This window comes from Puma concolor, chromosome C2 (genome assembly GCF_028749965.1).
Source record: "Puma concolor isolate L17-30 chromosome C2, mPumCon1.1.hap2, whole genome shotgun sequence".
Lineage (NCBI taxonomy): Eukaryota > Metazoa > Chordata > Mammalia > Carnivora > Felidae > Puma > Puma concolor.
This window is the reverse complement of record NC_141675.1, coordinates 20194829-20214245: the sequence shown is the minus strand read 5'-3', so window position 1 is coordinate 20214245 and position 19417 is coordinate 20194829. Positions and strand designations below refer to the sequence as shown.

General features: G+C 34.6%; 1 protein-coding gene across 1 annotated transcript in view; it reads right to left on the bottom strand.

Annotated features, from left to right (window-relative positions):
- ZNF385D (zinc finger protein 385D) overlaps window positions 1-19417 on the bottom strand; it is a 909549-nt gene that overhangs the window by 676567 nt on the left and 213565 nt on the right. Inside the window, exon 2 of the mRNA XM_086674198.1 lies at window positions 11100-11318. Within this exon, the coding sequence (XP_086530324.1) occupies window positions 11100-11318 (219 nt within the window). The remainder of the gene's footprint in view (window positions 1-11099; window positions 11319-19417) is intronic.

The window sequence follows — 19417 nt, the reverse complement described above, 5'->3', positions numbered from 1 at the left end:
TCCACTTTGATTTTTTTTTAATTTGCAATTCAGAAACACAACATAATTAAAATGGGTCCTGATGCTTATTAGACTGAAAATATTGAACACTATTAAGATGTTTCTGGAACTAAAGAAAAATTTTAAGGAAATTCCATTTAAGAAGGCAAAATAGTTTATGAAAGGAGGAATAAAAATCTGATCACAGATTACAAACACTGTGAAATTTTCATTAGTCAAGTTAGCAAACGGGATCATTGACTAGGTGAGTAAATAAAATGTGTCTGACAGGATTATCATAAATTAATATTTATTGAGTACCTATAAGATGTGTTAGGTTGTTCTGACTCCATTCTAATTTATTATCTCAAAGTTCGACCTAAATAATAAAGATAAATAAAGATAATAAAGATAATAAAGAAAAAACATCTCACTACTCATAAAATTATAATTTTTCAGCATTAAAAATGAATTTTGAGATTAGTAACTAAATATAAACTTAAACTTCTTACTGTCGTGATAAAAAAAATGATGGTAGCAGTGGTTCCTCAACTGTTTTTGAAATGAAATAAAAATAATATATTTTGTGAACATTTTTCAATCTGGGTTTCTTTTACATTTAATAATGGATGAATTAGACGTAAAGAAAGGTAACAGTATTCAAAAGAGTATTCACCCAGCCCAGGGTACAAATCAATTTATCAAGTGTAAGCCGTGAAATTTAGACAGGAGATGAAAAGAAAACTAGTAAGACCTCTTGTCTCAGTAACTCTCCCATGCGCAAGAACATCCTCAAGATAGGGACACTAGCACATATGTGTCTGGTAAAGATAAAATGTAGAAGCAACAGGACCGAATACCCGCCATCAACAAATATTGATAACGGCACAAGAAGTATTTTCAGGTGAACTGTAAATGTATTTCTAGGAGAAAAATAATTACCGCCATATGAAGACAATACTCTCAACAAGGGAAGATGTAACAAGAACAACAAGAACATAAAAATTCAAAACATACAAAATATTGCTGAAGGAAGTAGTTTGGGATAAAGTATATATACCTGGACACTTTTTTATGATTAAGTTGCAAAATGTCATGGTCGGGATGCCCAACGACAGAGCAAGACCAGATGCAGACTGTGGTGTACATAACCTTCCTGCCCCTGCACAGATGGATTATCTGTTCCTCAAATTACCTACAATGCTCAGGACCCACTCACAACCACCGGAGCTAGATTTAGAGGGAGATAGCCATTTGGTTTCATGACTTGTAGATCTGTGAGAGTCCCTGAAACACGGCTGAAAATATAACAAGAAAACACTTTGATTGGTCTCTTGGGTTTGCAATTCATCTTTCCCCAGCACATGTTAAAATAAAAACAGATGGTCACTAAAATGCCTCCATAGCGGAGTTTTTGCTGCTGAATGAAGTATGTAAATTAGGCCATGACCGTCTCATTGCTCTTCCTCTTTCTTTCCCTCTTACTGATTTTCGATTTCTCCTAACTAAATGTGACTGGAGAATCCCAACTAAGGGACTTGGAATGTATACTCGGTGGATTTGAATTTTTAACGAAAACACTCAGGGTGAGTCTGAATCACGTGCTCTAAAGACCAACAGCTAAAGAAACATCGTCTTAAACTCTCAAAATCTGACTCGGCTTTTCCTACTTGGCTGAAATAATTTCTCAAAGATGCCTGCCATTTCACAGCTTGCAGATCTCCAATATAGGCTGTCTTTCTCGAGTTCTCTGAAAAAAGCCTTCAGTACCCACTGGTGAACCATATTCTTTTTCTGAAACTCTGTCCTCCTTTGACTTCCGAATCCTTCTCTCTCCTCCTTTGACTTCTAATCCTAGAGCAATCTTAGTTGTTCTCCAGGCTTGAGAGGTGATGTGGCATCATGAACATGGGCACGGACTCTGAAGCCAGCTTGCCAGGGTTTGGAGTCTGACTCCACCTCTCTCTAGCGAGGTGACCTTGAGCAAATTACTTTGTTTGTCTCAGTTTACCTATCTACATAATGGACACTAATAAAGTCGAGTAGCTCACCAAATTATGATTACATATACAAAGAATTATTCAAATAATACCTAGAACAAAGTTAATGGACAACACATGTTGCTCATTACTTATATTTCTGACACTTTCATTACCTTCTTAGGCTACGCTTTCTCTTCCTCTGACAAGAATTAAATTATAAGAGTCCTTTGCTTTTTCTTCTTTCTTTTGGTTATTTTATAACTCCTTCGGCTATAGCTCTTCTATCAGTGAGATAAAACTCCATTTGGTAGCAAAAACTGAACACACACATAGGTCAAATTATTATCTTTGCTACCCACCCTCCAACCAGATTTTCTCTGTTCAATCTTAACATCAACCACACTATTCTAAACTGATGGAATAACACTCACAGAGCATACAAACAGCGTTCTAATCTAGAATCGTGTTAATTCCTCATTTAATCCGTATTCAGTACTTTATTTCTCCTGCTTGTTGTATATGTTGTGCCAATTTTCTTTGTTAGAAGATCGTAATCTTTTTTGGAATTGGGAAATATTAATTATTTCTCAGAATTACTATTGCATACACAAGTGTTTAATGTATGTCACAGAAGTTAAATATTCTTATATTAATTCTGCTTTTATTCTCCTTTTGAAACAATAGTTGTTTTATCTCTTAGGCATTGACTAGTTCATACACTCCTCTGTATTTCTATACTTGGATTTAGTCATTGAAATAAAATCTTAAAGGAAAATCACATGTGTTTTTTCATCACATATTTCCTCTGAAGTAAAATCTGGAATCGAAATTTATGTTCATGTTTTCTCTCCTCCAAAGCTTGCCAAATTTTAAGTGAGTAGTAAATATGTCTTGCTCATATCTTTGAAATTTTTTTAATGTTTATTTATTTTTGAGAGAGAGGGACAGAGAGACAGAGTGCGAGCTGGGGAGGGGCAGAGAGAGGGAGACACAGAATCCAAAGCAGGCCCCAGGCTCTCAGCCCGAGGCAGGGCTTCAATTCATAAACCTTGAGATCAAGACCTGAGCTGAAGTCAGACGCTCAACAGACTGAGCCACCCAGGTGCCCCAATCTTACTCACATCTTTGATTTCTACACCGTCCCTGATACAAGTGGTTGGAAATGGCCATGCATATGTAATCTGTACTTTGCCTTTCTACCTGTATGCACGGGGTCAACTTCAAACTGGATAGTCTTGACACATATTTCAGTTTCCCAAGAATCTAACCTTATATAAAATATCAGCAAACACAAGTGTCTTTACTGAAGATTCCACAGGTGAGATGTAAGAGGGAATTACAGCACACAATACCAAGTTGACAGGTTAAAAGTCCATACTGGATATATTTGTTTCCTCTATCCTCTCTTATCCCTGGCCCCATGAAGACATTCACTTTCTGACCTGTCTGCCTCCTAGTCTCCAGACTTGTTTGCTCTCCACTTTTTTTAAGTTTATTTATTTATTTAGAGACAGACAGAAACTGCATGAGCAGGGAGGGGGAGGGGGGAAAGGGGAAGAGAGAGAGTGGGGGAGGAGAAGAGAGAATCCAAAACAGGCTGTCTGTACTGTCAGCACAGAGCCCAACACAGAACTCGAATTCACAAACCCGTAAGATCACGGCCTGAGCTGAAACCAAGACTTAGCGCTTCACCGACTGAGCTACCCAGGCGCCCTTCCACTTTTCTACAATTAGGCTGGGCAGGTCAGTTATATCTCATTTCTAACTACAAAGCAACCTAAGTAATTTTATCATAATGTTCATCAAACAGTGAGCCCCACCTTTAAGGCTACCCCTAATCTTAGGGGTATTCTGAAGTTTTGTTGGAAACCGAAGTTATAGGGCATTTTTCCCTAACTCTGTGTATTTCCATATTTGTGTTTAGATTCAGGGATTTACCTCATTTTCATCATGTGTTTGTTATACCTTTCAGAACTTCCCATTTTACTCTTCTTCACTGTGCAGTGTTGCTATGGATTTATTTGTGTTCTCAAATTTCTTGTGTCACATCATTGTAGTTTTGGAAACAAGGAGAGGGAATATATGCATCTGTGCTGCTACTTTTGAAAATTACTTTCTTACCTCTTATTTAAAGGTTTAATATTTTGGAAGTCTATTTAATGCATTAATCTAAAGTGCCATCTTAAACACACACACACACACACACACACACACACACACACACACACACACTCCTAACACTCTTTAGTACTTCTGAGACATATGCACAAAATGATGAAGCATGCTATGCCTGGAGTGAAACTGTAGAAACTCCCCAAAGCCCATTTAAATAGGGCTGGCCTCCCAACCATTAGAGTCTCTAACCTACAGAGAACAAACTGAGGGTGGCTGGAGGAGGGGGGGGGGATGGGCTAAAATGGGTGATGGGCATTAAGGAGGGCACTTGTTGTGATGATCACTAAGTGTTGTTTGTAAGTGATGCAACACTAAATTCTGCCAATAGTGTAGCCAATACTACACTATCTGTTAACTAACTTGAATTTAAATAAAATCTTGCAAGAAAAAACTAATTGGGTTGGCCCCCAACTGCAAACTAACCTGTTCAGGAACAGGAAATTCATACATAAAAACGTCCCATTCCTAGTACATACTAGCTCTGTTACCATGGGCAAATTACTTTTAGAGCAAACAGAAAAAGGAAATAGGAAAATATTTTTAAACATCTATGCTTTCAAACGTAAAGTAGAAGTGATTATTTTCCTAAGACTGGAGAATAGAGACACTAGAACTGGAAGATATTGCTGTGGAAGTGGTTAGTGACTGAAAGGGACAAAAGGTGAGAAAACAAGAAGTAGTTTGAGCTGTGCTAAACAGAGTTGAAGTTCAGTTGCACAAATGAATTATTCTGCACCCTCAATTTATGAGGCCCCCAGTTCTTCAAACCTCCCCAAACAGACACACACAGAAAATCACCAAAGGAAATCTCTTAGATCTCAAATAGAACAAACTCTATTCTCAGGTTAAACAGCATGCATTTGATTAATTCATTTTTTTTCTTAAGGCTTCTCTTAAGGGCCATTTCACCAATTTTTTCATGGATAACACCAGTCTTGAAGAACTAGAATATATTTCTTGGGCGCAGTCTCCTACTGGGGTGCTCTTCAGACAGGAGTGATATTAGATCATGAGCCTCAGGTTGTAAAACATCGCCATCATCATAATAATAAAGAAAGGGTTTTCTAAGAGATACATATTGGATAAAGAAATCTCTGTGTTGGCAAAAATGCTCCTGTTCAATGAAATTAATGTTAAGTCCAGGTGAAGCAAGGAGCTAGTTGCCTGAACTCCATCTGTTTGAAATGATCAACATGTTTTCCTTTAACGAAGAAAAAAAAGTTGATAACCAAAGCCAAAAACCTACTCAAAATCTGAACATGGTAATACTAGCATTTGTCACTTCCTCCCATATTTTAATCCTCCAATGCTAAAAAAAGACACTGAGATCACTCAAACAAGAACAAAATGCCTTATTACATAATGTTGGACAATTTAATAGATTTTTCTCATTGCCTCCCTCCCCCACCTAGGCTGAAACTTCTAAGGGATATGACTAAGAAAAGTTTGAGAAAAGCAGTACTCCTCACTGCCATGTCACGCTATGTCATATGCTAATATGGATAAGATAATATTAAGAAAGCAGCTCTCACTATTTAATAAAATGATCCCAAAAGGCATCACTAAGAGTTCACAAATGTACTAGTAAGTTCTAACCAGTCTACAGACATTCTACAAAAGCACAGATAGTGCGGGGAAATCAAAAGGTAAAGTAAATTTTTATGTAAATGAAGAATGTATCATGAAATCAAGCCTGAAGGAACAGAAAATTCCCTGAAGCTATTTTGCTTTTATTAACTACCCATGTTGCAAAAGAGCACTCCTCTTGTAAACTGAAAATCCACTGATACCTTAAGCCTCATCAGAGACAATCAAAGGAAAGAGAAAAGAGAATAGATCAGTGAGAGCTCAAAGTCAAATTTTATTTAGCTTTTATGTTAAATAAAAGAAAACTTAATGCTAACAGGATGGATAACAGTGACAATATTCTAGATTTATGTGCTACAAAACAACGAGCACTGAAAGACTCTAGCATACTATTAGATAAAACTGAATTATTTGATAGCACTTTCAACCCAATAAAAATGGAAAACCGGGCTTAATAAAATAACTCAAATATGACAAAGGTATTATGAATAAAATAAAGTTGTCACAATAGGTCAACTTGTTACTCAATCCTTCAACAAGCTTTAACAACAACTTAACCATGGTGAGCACATGAAAATGAATTAAATTAGTTGGCCATAGAGACTTTAAATATCCTGAAAGGTTTATCCTTTGTTACATGTATTCCAAAATGCTCTTATGAATCAAAGGAGCATGCTTATGCTAATCTTCAAATTTCTGTTTTTAGATAAAAGTATACTTTTACCTCAGTATACTTAGTATACTCATAGTATACTTAATTTTAATACTTAAGTTTTTACTTATAATAAAAACCTTATTAAGGTGTTTCCATTATAGAATATATCACATAGTTAGAAAACAAAATGTCAAATGTGAGCAAAATCTCAACATTTAGCCAGAAATCTCAACTCCATTACTAATTTCTTTAGGGTAATTTTAAAATATGCATTCATAAGAAGGTAGTGGTACGCAAACACCATCATATTATAATACATATAATATTGTACATCTAATATTGCTTACTCGTATTTATTTGCATACCTGATAGAACTGTGAGAATTTAGAAGAAATTACCTTTGTAGGACTCCTGGCAATTTTTATTTCAATTTGTATATTTATGAATAGCCCAGATGGGAAAATCTTATTTTTATCATCAGAAAAATAATAGTTATTCGCAAAACTTAATTTCTGAGTAAATACAAAATTAGAGATGTTTTCCAAAGAGAACATTAGTAAGCCATGCAGTTTGTACTGGAATTTCTTTAGCTTATAGTTTTCAAGAGAGCGTGAAGCATGGAATCTCTGGAATATGAGCAAGTCGACACATTTAAGCACCTTTTAACTACAGAATGCCCTTTTACCACTTCCATATCTCACCTCATCTTCAAAAAATGTGCAACAAAAAGAAATGTATTTCTGGAATACAAGTGAATATATAGTAATAAAGTATAAAATGACCTATTTACATGACCCTATTCAAAATGTTCCACAATATATTTTCAGCAGTTAGATTTGGTAAAGAGAATTTAAGGAATTATCAGATTTGTTGTAATAATGTAAGCTTAAGTGCTCTAAAAAATAACATAACTCAAAAACATAAGAATACACCTAAATGTATGACATAATTGTGTTGACAACAGAATATACATTTACCAGGGAGATTTGTAAGTTGATGATAAAGGAGACATAGGCAACTTTATGGATAGAGTTAATTGGCAAGTCTCTTAGTCCCTTTGATTCTTGGCTACCTTATTTATAAAATGGAAGTAATAATGCATGCTTTGCAAATGTGTTGATTGGAGTTGAAAAGAAGATATATATAAGATACCTGGAACAATAAATACTATTTCACTTTTTGTTCCCATTCCATTTTTTTTATGACAAAGCTTATTATATACAGGCACCAAATAGACAATACAGATGGGAGAAAGTGTTAAGTTTAGTTGTTTTTGCACAATGAAGTGTATTACTTATTAAGACACAAAAATTATTGATGGTGTCTTAGATTTCTGGAAAGTAGAGTCAGATGATTTTGTGGGTGAGTGCTGAACAAGGGGCCTAGACCTGTGAGGGACAAGGAGAGCAGGACTGAATCAGGGATGGGGGGAAACTGTGATAGAACCACCACTCTGAAGCTGGAACAGCCTTTCAGAGTTATCTGCTCACTTTTGAGGCAAGGAGCTGGGACTTTTTGCAGGATGCCCCCAAGAAGGGGACAAGTTCAGGAGAGGTAGCTCCCTTCGGCTGAGGGCATGCTTAGGGAAGAACCAAGCAGGCAGTACTCCCAGCTCAGCAGGAGGGACCTTGGAGACTCAGGACAGCGTGCATGGTAGGTGGCAAACACATACTCTATATAACTACTTCCTCAGAGTACAGCATTGGCACAAATTAAAGTTAGGTCTTACCGGTGGAGACAGTGGCCTATTAATTAATTCATTGACATAATACATTTTCTCTCTGTGATCTTCAGATGATCATTTTCCCTAATAAGTGAGATGACATGAGAAATGCCACAGTTTGCTCAGAAATAGAGAAACCAAATTTTAGATACGGTGATTGTCTATCTTGTTCACTCTTGTTCTCTGTAGTGTGTATGAGGATATGCCTTTAGGCATATAATTATACAATGTTCTACATATATTAAAGACAGAAATGAAAGCATACTTTTCTCCACTTAGACAAGCCCAAATGAAAATAATAATTAGTTCCATGTCTATTATGCATTTTTATTTGCATCCTTAAAAATAAACCAGTTAGGTACAAGGGTTGGATGAATTTAGGTAAGCATCTATATTGTCATATTCCCTTCTTGGCACGATTGTATTTAATTATTCCCATTTGAAATCAGGACTGAAGATTTTAAAAGATGGAAGCAGTTTATAGCAGCCAATGTGCAAGTGTGCACATTCAAGGAGAAGAATCAAACAATTCTCCTATCTTTCTCTAAATAAAAATGATAATGTTCTTGACTAAGAATTTCTAGGATCCTTTATTCTTAGGATTTCCATTTGAAGCTTGGTTTCTGTGTGGCAAAGAAATAGCCATTAATAGATACATAAGGCTTGGAATTGGGGTCCTTTCTTATTACGAACAAGTCTAAAAGAGTACACTTTTAAAGTGGGGAGACAGGGGAATATGTATTAAGAAATAATATGTTTGCGTATTAATGTAAGGTCCTAGAACTCAGTTGTGAGTTTGATTGCCTGTAGTCAGATCCACCTGCAGATAAAGGGGAGGGCTGCTCCCAAGTGTAATTCCGGGCCAAACTAATAAGACCTAACCCAAGTATTCTCAGTAATTCATGGTTGTTTTTAATAACTTTACTAGATAGAGCCTTGGAAAACATTATATAAATAGAAAATGTAGCAAATCATTTTGTTAAGTACCATATTGGTCAATGCATTGTTGGAAATACGGAAAAATATGATTGTTTTTAACGTTCTCTTAAACTGATTTCTCTTTGAATAAAGAAAGGCACTGTTTCTACAGAATATTTATTCTGAGGTAGCAAGTAGACTTCAGAAACGCATGTATGTAAATGACTAAAACCTGAGTTTTATCGCTAGTTTGACATCACACTATTTAATCAATGTTATCCCTAATTTCCACATTTACAAGAGGAAGATAATAGCAATCTCCCTGTGGTTGTAACGAAAAATGAAATAGGAAAATGTACATGAAGCCTTTACCACAATGTTAGCCCATAATAAATGCACTGATAAAAATATTAAAATAATCAATTTGACGGTATTCCTTCCTAAGTATTACTATTTGAAAATCTTTGAGTATTCTAAATTTTGTCTGGGACTGGCTCTAATTTGAGTTCATAAGCCAGGCATGATTTTTGTCCTCGTTTCTTTCTATGATACCATTTATTATTCCTCCAAAAGACGTTTGTAAATATTAAGGTAGGTGAAGTAAAATACCAAAGCTGCCACCATTATCTCCAAACAATACAGACTTAAAGAACAACTTGGAATTGAATGCCATTGCTCAAAAAGGTTTGACCTAAATGTAAGTATAAGATTAAGATGTTCAAAATAGAGGCTGTGAAATATATATTTTACACATGACTTACCAATTCATCTTATGCCTAAAGAATTCAGTAGTTCTCAATTTTTCTAAACAACTATTTTTGCGTTTTACATGTCTTTGACCAATAACACCCATGACTAACTCTTTGTCATACAACAGAAAGAGAAATGTGGAGTCCTATTAGAATATTTTAGCTTAGTCATACTATATAACACAAAGAAAGACAAATAATTTCCATTTTTAAAATGTACTTTTTTCATCTCATTATTTGGTAACCTTGAAGCAAGCTACAAATTCATATCAAACAATCTTTATGATGGTGGTGCCTAGGTGGCTCAGTCGGTTGAGCGCCCAACTCTTAATTTCGGCTCAGGTCATGATCTCACAGTTCCTAAGATCAATCCCTGCATTGGCTCTAACAGTGCAGAGCCTACTTGGGATTCTCTCTCTCCTTTCTCTCTGCCCATCCCACAGCTCACTCTCTCTCTCTCAAAATAAACAAGTAAACATTGTTTTAAAAACTCTTCAAGATGTCAAACATTGGAACAAATGAAAATTCAGTCTCATTTTTATGTATCATTAAATTAGGTAAAATATACCTTATTTGAAAAAAATATATACCTTATTTGTCAAACATAAAGCATTCAACAAGAATACAATACTGTAACATTTTGTTGTTGCTATAGTTTTAGATCTCCAAAGGAATCCACCCCTCCTCTCCCTCACCTCCTCTCCATGCTTTTTCCGATAAACTTGGATTTGTTTCCAAAAGTATTTTTATGCTAATTTAAAAATCTCTTTACTCCAAAATCCAACCAACATACACTATCAAAAAGTATTCTAAAATGATTAAACAAACCATAAGTTTCGCCTAGAAAATTTAAACAATCTGTAAGTAGTGACAGATCGTACTTTATTGTTAAAACACCTACTTGAGAAGATGTGTATTTTTCTCAAACTGCAATCTTACTAACTTATTGAAGCCCCTAACATGCAAGAACAAACAAAAACTTTAACATTATTCTTTTAAAGGATATCCATTTCCAAAAAACTACATTAAAGGCACACATCAAGGAACTCCAATGTCGACTTTTTCAAACTATATCAAATAAATACCGTGCAGGGTCATGATCACAATCCTAATGCAATTAACTATATACAACAAAGAAAAGTTCCTCTTTTCATCCAAAACACTGTGAAAGATTATTTATTTTAATGTAGTATGCCAATCAAGCTTTTATGTAATGTTCTATCTTGGTTTTAAAAATAGATTAACCCACTCTTTTATCTTTACATCTGCAGGTACACAAATAAGTTAAGTCAGCGATGTAAAATAAAGAATATATTTTTAGAAAAACTTACCATTGTCATTTTTCAGCATCCCATTGTTCAGTTGTTTTAATCTCTTTTGATGTGATTTGCCATTGTAGTGGATTTGTGCTTGAGCTGCAGAATTCAGCTGAATGTTACAAACGTTGCACAAAGTGAAATTGGTATGTTTCTTTTCTCTTTCTGGTTTTTCTTCAAAGTCATCAGGTAAAAATTCAGCCTCACTCTCTCCATCTTGTGCACTTGTGAAATCTAGGGGTGCAAAGAAATTTATGGATAGGCTGACCAAGACTTCTGGATTCTTTCACAGTACTGAATGGGTTAGCAAATGAGCACTGTTCTCGATAATAAGAATTCACATTTTTAACTTTCTCCCATTTCAGTAGGTTATTTTATACTATCTAAAAGTGGATAGCTTCTTTAATGGAATATAAATGACAAATATTTCACTTTGTTTTTTCTATGTCAAATAGTGTGCTAAATGTCTGACAAGGGTTTAGCAGGCGTGACCTCATTCAATTATCCTAACAACAGAATAGGCACTATAGATTTCCTGTTTCATAGCTGAGGAAACTAAGGTTTAGATCAGTTAAATAACTTGTTCAGGGTCACAGAGCAAATAAATGGTATAGGTGGATAAGCATTCCGTTTTACTAATCTCCAAAACACAAATTATTTGTCATCTTGTTCTCTAGCATATGTTTGAATACTGGATATTTCCCTTTAGACTCAACTAAATAACAGTCTCTTATTTTTATATTCCTTGCCAGTTATGTAAAGTCACATCTGGATGGATACATCCTACACAAACAAAAATGCTCAAACTGTTTCAATACCTAAAATTGTATATTTTACACCTGGAACACAAAAGAAATTTTGAATACCCAAGATATCTTCATAAACAGGGGGTGCAAAAAGTGTAACTTATTAAAGGATTACAATGGAATATATTATTTTTGGACAAATATATGCTTTGTATACTCAAATCCAAGAGAAAAGGGCCACTGACAATCCCAGGGCCTCTGGCCTTATGATGGTAACAATTAACTACTGCAATACATATTTTACTATTCGTTTACAAATTACTTAAAACAATGGCTCCTTTCTAAAATTTTTCTGTGCTTTCACTACATGGGACTCTGCATAACTGTTATGACTCAGATTTGACTTCTCCATTCTAATTTTCCAGATACTTCAAAGATTTATTTTACTCTCTTTGAAAATATTGGCAGAGGAAAACAATTATTTTAACATCCACTTTTTAAAAATTTTATATAATGTTTATTTTTGTATATAATGTATATAATGTTTATTTTTGAGAGAGAGAGAGAGAAAGAGAGAGAGAGAGACAGAGCATGCGTTGGGGAGGGGCAGAGAGTGAGGGAGTCACAGAATTTGAAGCAGGCTCCAGGCACGGAGCTGTCAGCACAGAGCCTGACGTGTGGCTTGAACTCACCAACTGTGAGATCATAACCTGAACTGAAGTTGGAGGCTTAACCGACTAAGCCACCCAGGCACCCCGATATGCATTTGTTAATTGCCCACTGTGTGGCAGGCAATCTCCTAGGTGCTGGAGATAAACTGATATGCAAGACGAGGATGGTCCTTATCATTATTCAAGTTACTAATAATGATAAGAAGGTCATGTGTTTTGGCATCAGGCAAATGAGATAACAAATGCCACGATTATTTGAACAATCAAAATTGATCCGCTAAATCAAGCCAAATACCTAATACTTGAAACTTAAAGGATTTTCAAGTATCTAATTTCCAAAAGAAGTAAAGGATTTTAAGTATATAATCCATGCTTTTGGGGGGAACTCATTTACTTAAAAATATATTAATCTTATTGTAAAAAGGAAGTTTCATCTTGCTTACTCAGGCAGCCCCTATTACATAATACTAAGTATACAATTTAAGTGGTCATTTTTAAAAGAAAATAGATTTTGTGAAATGATTACATAATTTTAGTTAAAGCTAAACATATACTAAACATATCAGATTTTCTTATTTTTTTAAATGTTTATTTATTTAAGGGAGAGAAAGATTGTGAGCAGAGGAGGGACAGAGAGTGAAGGAGAGACAGAATCCCAAGCAGGCTGCATGCTGTCAGCCCAGAAACCCAAATGGGATTCAATCCCATGATATGTGATCATGACCTGAGCTGAAATCAAGAGTCGGACGCTTAACCGACTGAACCACCCAGGCACCCCTAGCTTTTCTTATTTTATATATATATATATATATATATATATATATATATATATATATATATATAAAGCAATTTAAGTGTCTACCCCAGGTTGTATTCAGATTGTTTCAAAACTGTTTTTTCTAGAACTGATTTACATTTTTACAGTCTTTTATCTCAAATATAATTAATGAAAAAAATTAAATATATGATGGTATATGTAATTACTGTGATATCGTGTAGCCAATAAAGCAGATTGGAAAAATGTACAACATGGGAAATTCTATATAATGAAGAAAACACACACATGTAAATTTACGTGTATGTTTGTAACTATGTAAAACACAAATAAGACTTAGAATAAATGCAAGTAGTTGCTGATTACGAATGGTGAAATTAGCGTTGTTTTTTTCCTTCATCTTTTCCATATTTTCAAAATTTTACATAATGACCACTGACTACATTTATTATTTACAAAAAAAAAAATCAATGTACTTTAAAGAAATAAGCCAAAAAAAAAAAAAAAAGAAGGAATCTGTATCCTACTAGATGAATGGTAGGTTTGTCAGAACTAGGCCAAACAATACATGAGCTCCTCTGACACATGATTTTTAATAAATATATGTATTTGTTTGGAAGGAAAACTTTTCTTCCTTGATTCACATTTCCACCTTGACCCATAAAATAAGAATGTCTGCCAACAATTTATTAGGGGGAAACACTGGATAAGAAATTTTCTACCAAGGCTACGAGATTTATTTGCTTACACATAAGAGGTTCACAGATCACAAGAGAAAGTGAACACTTTGTCACCAGAGTCAACAATTTTGCACCGGGAAGGGGAGAGGCAAGGATAACAACTCGTAAAGGAAATAGAAAGTAAGATATATTAACCATGTGGCATGAACACCAGAAAAAAGGAAATCCCAAATAAATTCTCGTGCTTGGGGTGTGATATCACAAAACATTTATAGAATCTGCGAGAAAATAGCAATGATTCAAATGGCACTCTCTATCATAGGAGGCAATATGCATAACTAATTTTTACTCCTAATATAGTAAAAGCATTTCTGGAAGGGAAATTTTGCTCATTTGAGTTTCATTGAGAAAAATTTCAGTGGTCATACATATGCTTTATGCAACTAGCTTGGAACCCAAACGATTTTATCAATTAATCCATTGTTTTCCCACCTAACCTCTGTCCATGAAGACACTACGAAATTCTGTGGCTTAATACAATAATGTGAATCTAGATTGTACCATGTGATAGCTTTAAGGATTAGAGTTATCCTGGGGATGATCAGTATAGGAATTAGTCAATTGCTTGTGAGTGTGTTTTAAATTTTGTAGACATAGAGTTTAAATTAATCCTATGATTCACAGACATAAAGAGGGTACTTAAGAGAATTCATCTTTGGTAAGCTATATGAGACAATGCATCTGAGCACAACTTGAAAAAACAGGTGAAAACAATACTTTTCTGGGAGGTAGGAGGGTTCTTGATGTTGATTTATAGTACGTTGTTAACCCACTTGACACCCTTCTGAGGTAGAAGCTGATATGTCACCACTTGTGTCAAAGCACCAGCTTTTGGTGTCAAGACTGCCCTGAAAAGTGCTGATCTTTTCTTCCCCACACCACCCCCAGGGTGACAGTCCGTAACCCTGGTGCACCCAATGTTTAGTGTAACCCGACTTATTACTAACCAAAAGTTGGAGAATGGACACAAGAGCCAAATGAAGGAGCTCCCAGTGACCAAAGTTGGAACAACTAAATATTGTATTATTGGATTACATCCCAAAGTATAGAGTATTTCATATTCTAAGTATATAATGAGTACCCACTGATGACTAAATACTGATATTAATAAGTAAATCGGGAAGAAGATGTAAACCCCCTATAAAGAAGTAATCCAAGTAATTTAAATAGTTATCCTCCCCCAGGGGGGGCGGAATATAACTCTATATGCCTTAAGTGTAGGCTATACTTAGTGACTTGCTTCCAAATAATAGAGTACAGAAAGAGGAAAAAAGTACAGTGGAGAAAATTGACAACCACTACCTGAGCAATGTAATAACAACAGTGATAAGTCAGTGTGACAGCAAGTATCTTTGATATGACACGTTGAGAATGGTATTTCACCTCTGCATATCCTCTTCACAAAAATACATAACCCAAGTCCAAGCATGAGAAAATTTCAGACAATAACAAAATGCAAGACATTCTACAAAAATACCTGACCCTTACTCCTGAAAACTGTCAAGGTTATCAAAAATAAGGAAAGTTTGAGAAATCATCACACCCCAGAGGAGCCAAGGGAAATAGGAAAACTGAATGAAAGGTGGTATCCTGGATGGGGTCCAGGAAGAGAGTAATAACACTGGCTAAAAATAATAATAATAAAATCTAGATAAAGTATGGAGTTTCATTAATATTAATGTATTATTATTAGCCCATTAGTTGTAACAAATCACCCATACTAATCTGTCAACAATGAAAGAAACTGCGTGGGTGGGGTATATGGGAACTCTACTAACTTGGCAACTTTTCGACAAAATTAAAACTATTTTAGGAGTGCCTGGGTGATTCAGTCGGTTAAGCATCCAACTTTGGCTCAGGTCATGATCTTGCAGTTTGTGGGTTTGAGCCCCACGTCAGGCTCTGTGCTGACAGCTCAGAGCCTGCTTTGGACTCTGTGTCTCCCTCTCTTTCTGCCACTCCCCAGTTCACATTCTGTCTCTCTCTCTCAAAAATAAATAAGCATTAAAAATTCAAAACTAAAACTATTTTAAAATAAAAATATTATTTATTTTAGATTGGGAATAGGTCAGGGACCTACTTTTTTTTTTTTTTTTTTTTTTTTTGGTCTCTCTCCTTGATGCATAAAACAGGAATTTCTTTAGAATTTTGGTAGTCTGGGAAGGAACTAAGAAAGAAGCTTCTCTTCTTTTATGCATCCCTTGTTCATTTATCTCCAAGCATGAAAATAAGCTGTGTGATTGGGAGGGTGAGGAAAAGGATCAAGGCCTCATGTATGGCCCACCATCACGACTCTGTATTTCAAATTCACTCAAAATTACATTCTCTTATCTTCTCAGCTACCATGTGTGAACTTAAAGTGTAAAGGCTTCACATCCCTGAATGAAAGGCCCATATGACTGCATGTGACTGGGGAGGTAAATACAATTCAGACAGGAAAGTCTGGGAAATCCAACATGGATCATGGTTCCAAGCCATTTTCTCCAATTCAATTTGCCTATTAAATAACTAACCAACCAGGTGCCTGGGTGGCTTAATAGATTGAGCGTCCGACTCTTGATTTTGGCTCATAACCCCAGGGTTGTGGGATTGAGCTCACCTGCTTAAAATTTTCTTTCTCTCTCCCTCTGCCCTTCCCCCCTGCTTGTGCTCTATCTAAAATAAAATTTAAAAAATAACCAACTAACCCTTAAATGAAAAATTTAACACACCTTAACCTTAACTGAGGCCTTTTGTCTATTTACGATTAGTTCAATCAAAATTAAGAATGAGCTATTTGCACGCACGCTTGCACATACACACACACACACACACACACACACACACAGAGTGTTATCCAACCTATCTCCATATAATTAAGAATTCCAAAAGTCCATTTTTGGTTAGTATTTAAACTCTACCACAACAATCAACAACCATTAATATAAAATTAGAAGCATTTACAGGAGTGTATATTATTTGATGAACAAACCTAATTTAATTGAGTGGAAAACTTTCTCTAAAGATGATGTCAGTGTTTTGTTTCAAAGTTAACAAGCAAGGTTCCATTCTCTTGCCCATGATTGCCTTTATCTCTTATTCTTGGATCTGCTACCTTATCAAAATGACAAGCCTTTAAATTTTTCAAGAAACTTAAGGTTCTACAATAATATCAAGTGACAGGAGATGACATCTGCCAACAGGCAGTTTAGAGCACAATAAACCATACTTTAAAAAGGGTTTTACAAATGACCTATAAAATCATACAATAGTAAATGGCATCAATAAACTAAACTAAAATATTATTGGTTTTTCAGTGGCTTCTCCTGTCATAGAATTTTTTTTAAAATGAAACAGATAGGGACTTATAAATATCGAACACATTTAGCACAGACCTGCTTCCATAAATAGTGAGACAACCAAATACCAAACACTAAAAATCCCCTTAGAAACTTAGGTATGACCCTATATCTAGCAATTATTTGTCATTTAGGTGAAAATAAATAAAAATATGATCTATAGATATGCCATGGTGATACAGATGATAAATAATGTAACAGCCAGCTACTAAAAAAAAAAAAAAAAAATAGAACTCCCAAGTTCAATTGATAAGCAGCTTTAATTCTTTGAGTTTTGATAATACTTATACATGGACAACAAGTGATAAATTTTGCCTATTTCTTCAAAATCAATTTCTTTGAGGAAATAAAAGTAAAGGTCTAAATATTATTCAAATGTAAGATAAAGTTTGTTTTAAATTTTTTTTTATTTTTTAAGCTTATTTATTTTGAGAGAGAGAGAGAGGGAGAGAGAGAGAGAGAGAGAGAGAGAGAGAGAGAGTCAGTGATGCAGGAGGGGCAGAGAGAGAAGGAGACAGAAAATCTCAAGCATATTTTGCACCATCAGTGCAGAGCCAGCCCAATGATCTCACAAACTGCGAGATCATAATCTGAGCCAAAGTCAAGAGTAAGATGCATGATTGAGCCCCCAGGTACCCAAAAAAGTTATCATACTGAAAGGAAGAAACTACTGATATTAAATCCCTAAAAAGTTTATTACACGTCAAAAAGTTTTCTCAATTGCTTTACCATGAAAAAAAAGAAAAGTACTTTTGGGTGAAGACATGTAATTCTAGACCATTTCCCTAAAAAGAAATTGTACTTTGTACAATCTGTACAAATTCTTATAGAGTTCGTAGTTCATTCTTGTATGACTAATTGACTGGCTCAGTAAAAAATAGAAGCTAAAAAATATAACAAATACTTCATCATTATTTGTGAGAATATGATCTTACAAATGCAACTGTAAGACATCATTCTGAAGAAACCTTTCAAAGGTCATGTTAAAAATTAGAGAAAAGATGTGAAGATCTTGAATAAGTATTCATGAAGCAAAATACTTAGAAAAATAATACTATGCTACTGCTATATGACTGGACCGTGATTTCTTGGAATAAAATTTCCAGAGACAATATTATAAATGGATTTTAAAAACCCTCATTTAATTTGAAATAACTTTGAAAAAAAAAAAAAAAAACAGCCATGAGGTACCTGAAAGCTGATTCTAGCAATGACAAACATTGTTATCAAAGTTTTCAATAAAGTTGCTTCTTGAAATTAGGATCAAATATGAAACATAATAAGTAAATATTTTAAAATCTAATCCTCAATCTTGAAATTTATGAAAGAAAATTGGCCATTATTTTCTTGGTAGAAAAAATGAGGGATTAACTTTTAGTCAACATTTCCTTGAATTGGGATTTAAATGGCATAAGTTACATCTCTACTTATATAGATACAGGTATTCCAAATGAGCTGCAAGAAATCAAATGAATTCAATAGTCAAGTTTCCTCTGCTTTCAGGACTAATTTTTAAAGTATTGTATTTTACTGTAATGGTTAAATATTAAAGATGTACATTATATGCATAACAGATAAACTACATTTCTAGCATTTCACCTTTGAGAAAATTATAGATCACAGTATTCTTCTACATTTCAATATCAAAGTTGTAAATAGTCTACAATTAGTGCTATAAAGTACCAACACAAGAACAATTTTGCATTGATCTCATTCCCCACTAGAGAGCAGTATGAATTTAAAATTAAATCTACAGTATCGAGATTCCCATAACACTAGGCATAAAAATAGCATTACTGTAATTTTGGAAATATATAATACATCCACACATATTCATATATACAATATTTAGCTTTAGTAGCATGCAATATATACACAGTATATCTAATTAATTTCACATAAATTCACCAAAACCTAGCTCCACAAATCAGGCAAAATAATCTAGAGGAATGGCACAGAAAAGGAGACAATCTAAATCAATAGACTCATCATATGTTACTATAAGTTCTCTATTAATGAGCAGCAACTGTTTTATATAGTTTTCTGATTTAAGTATCACTGTG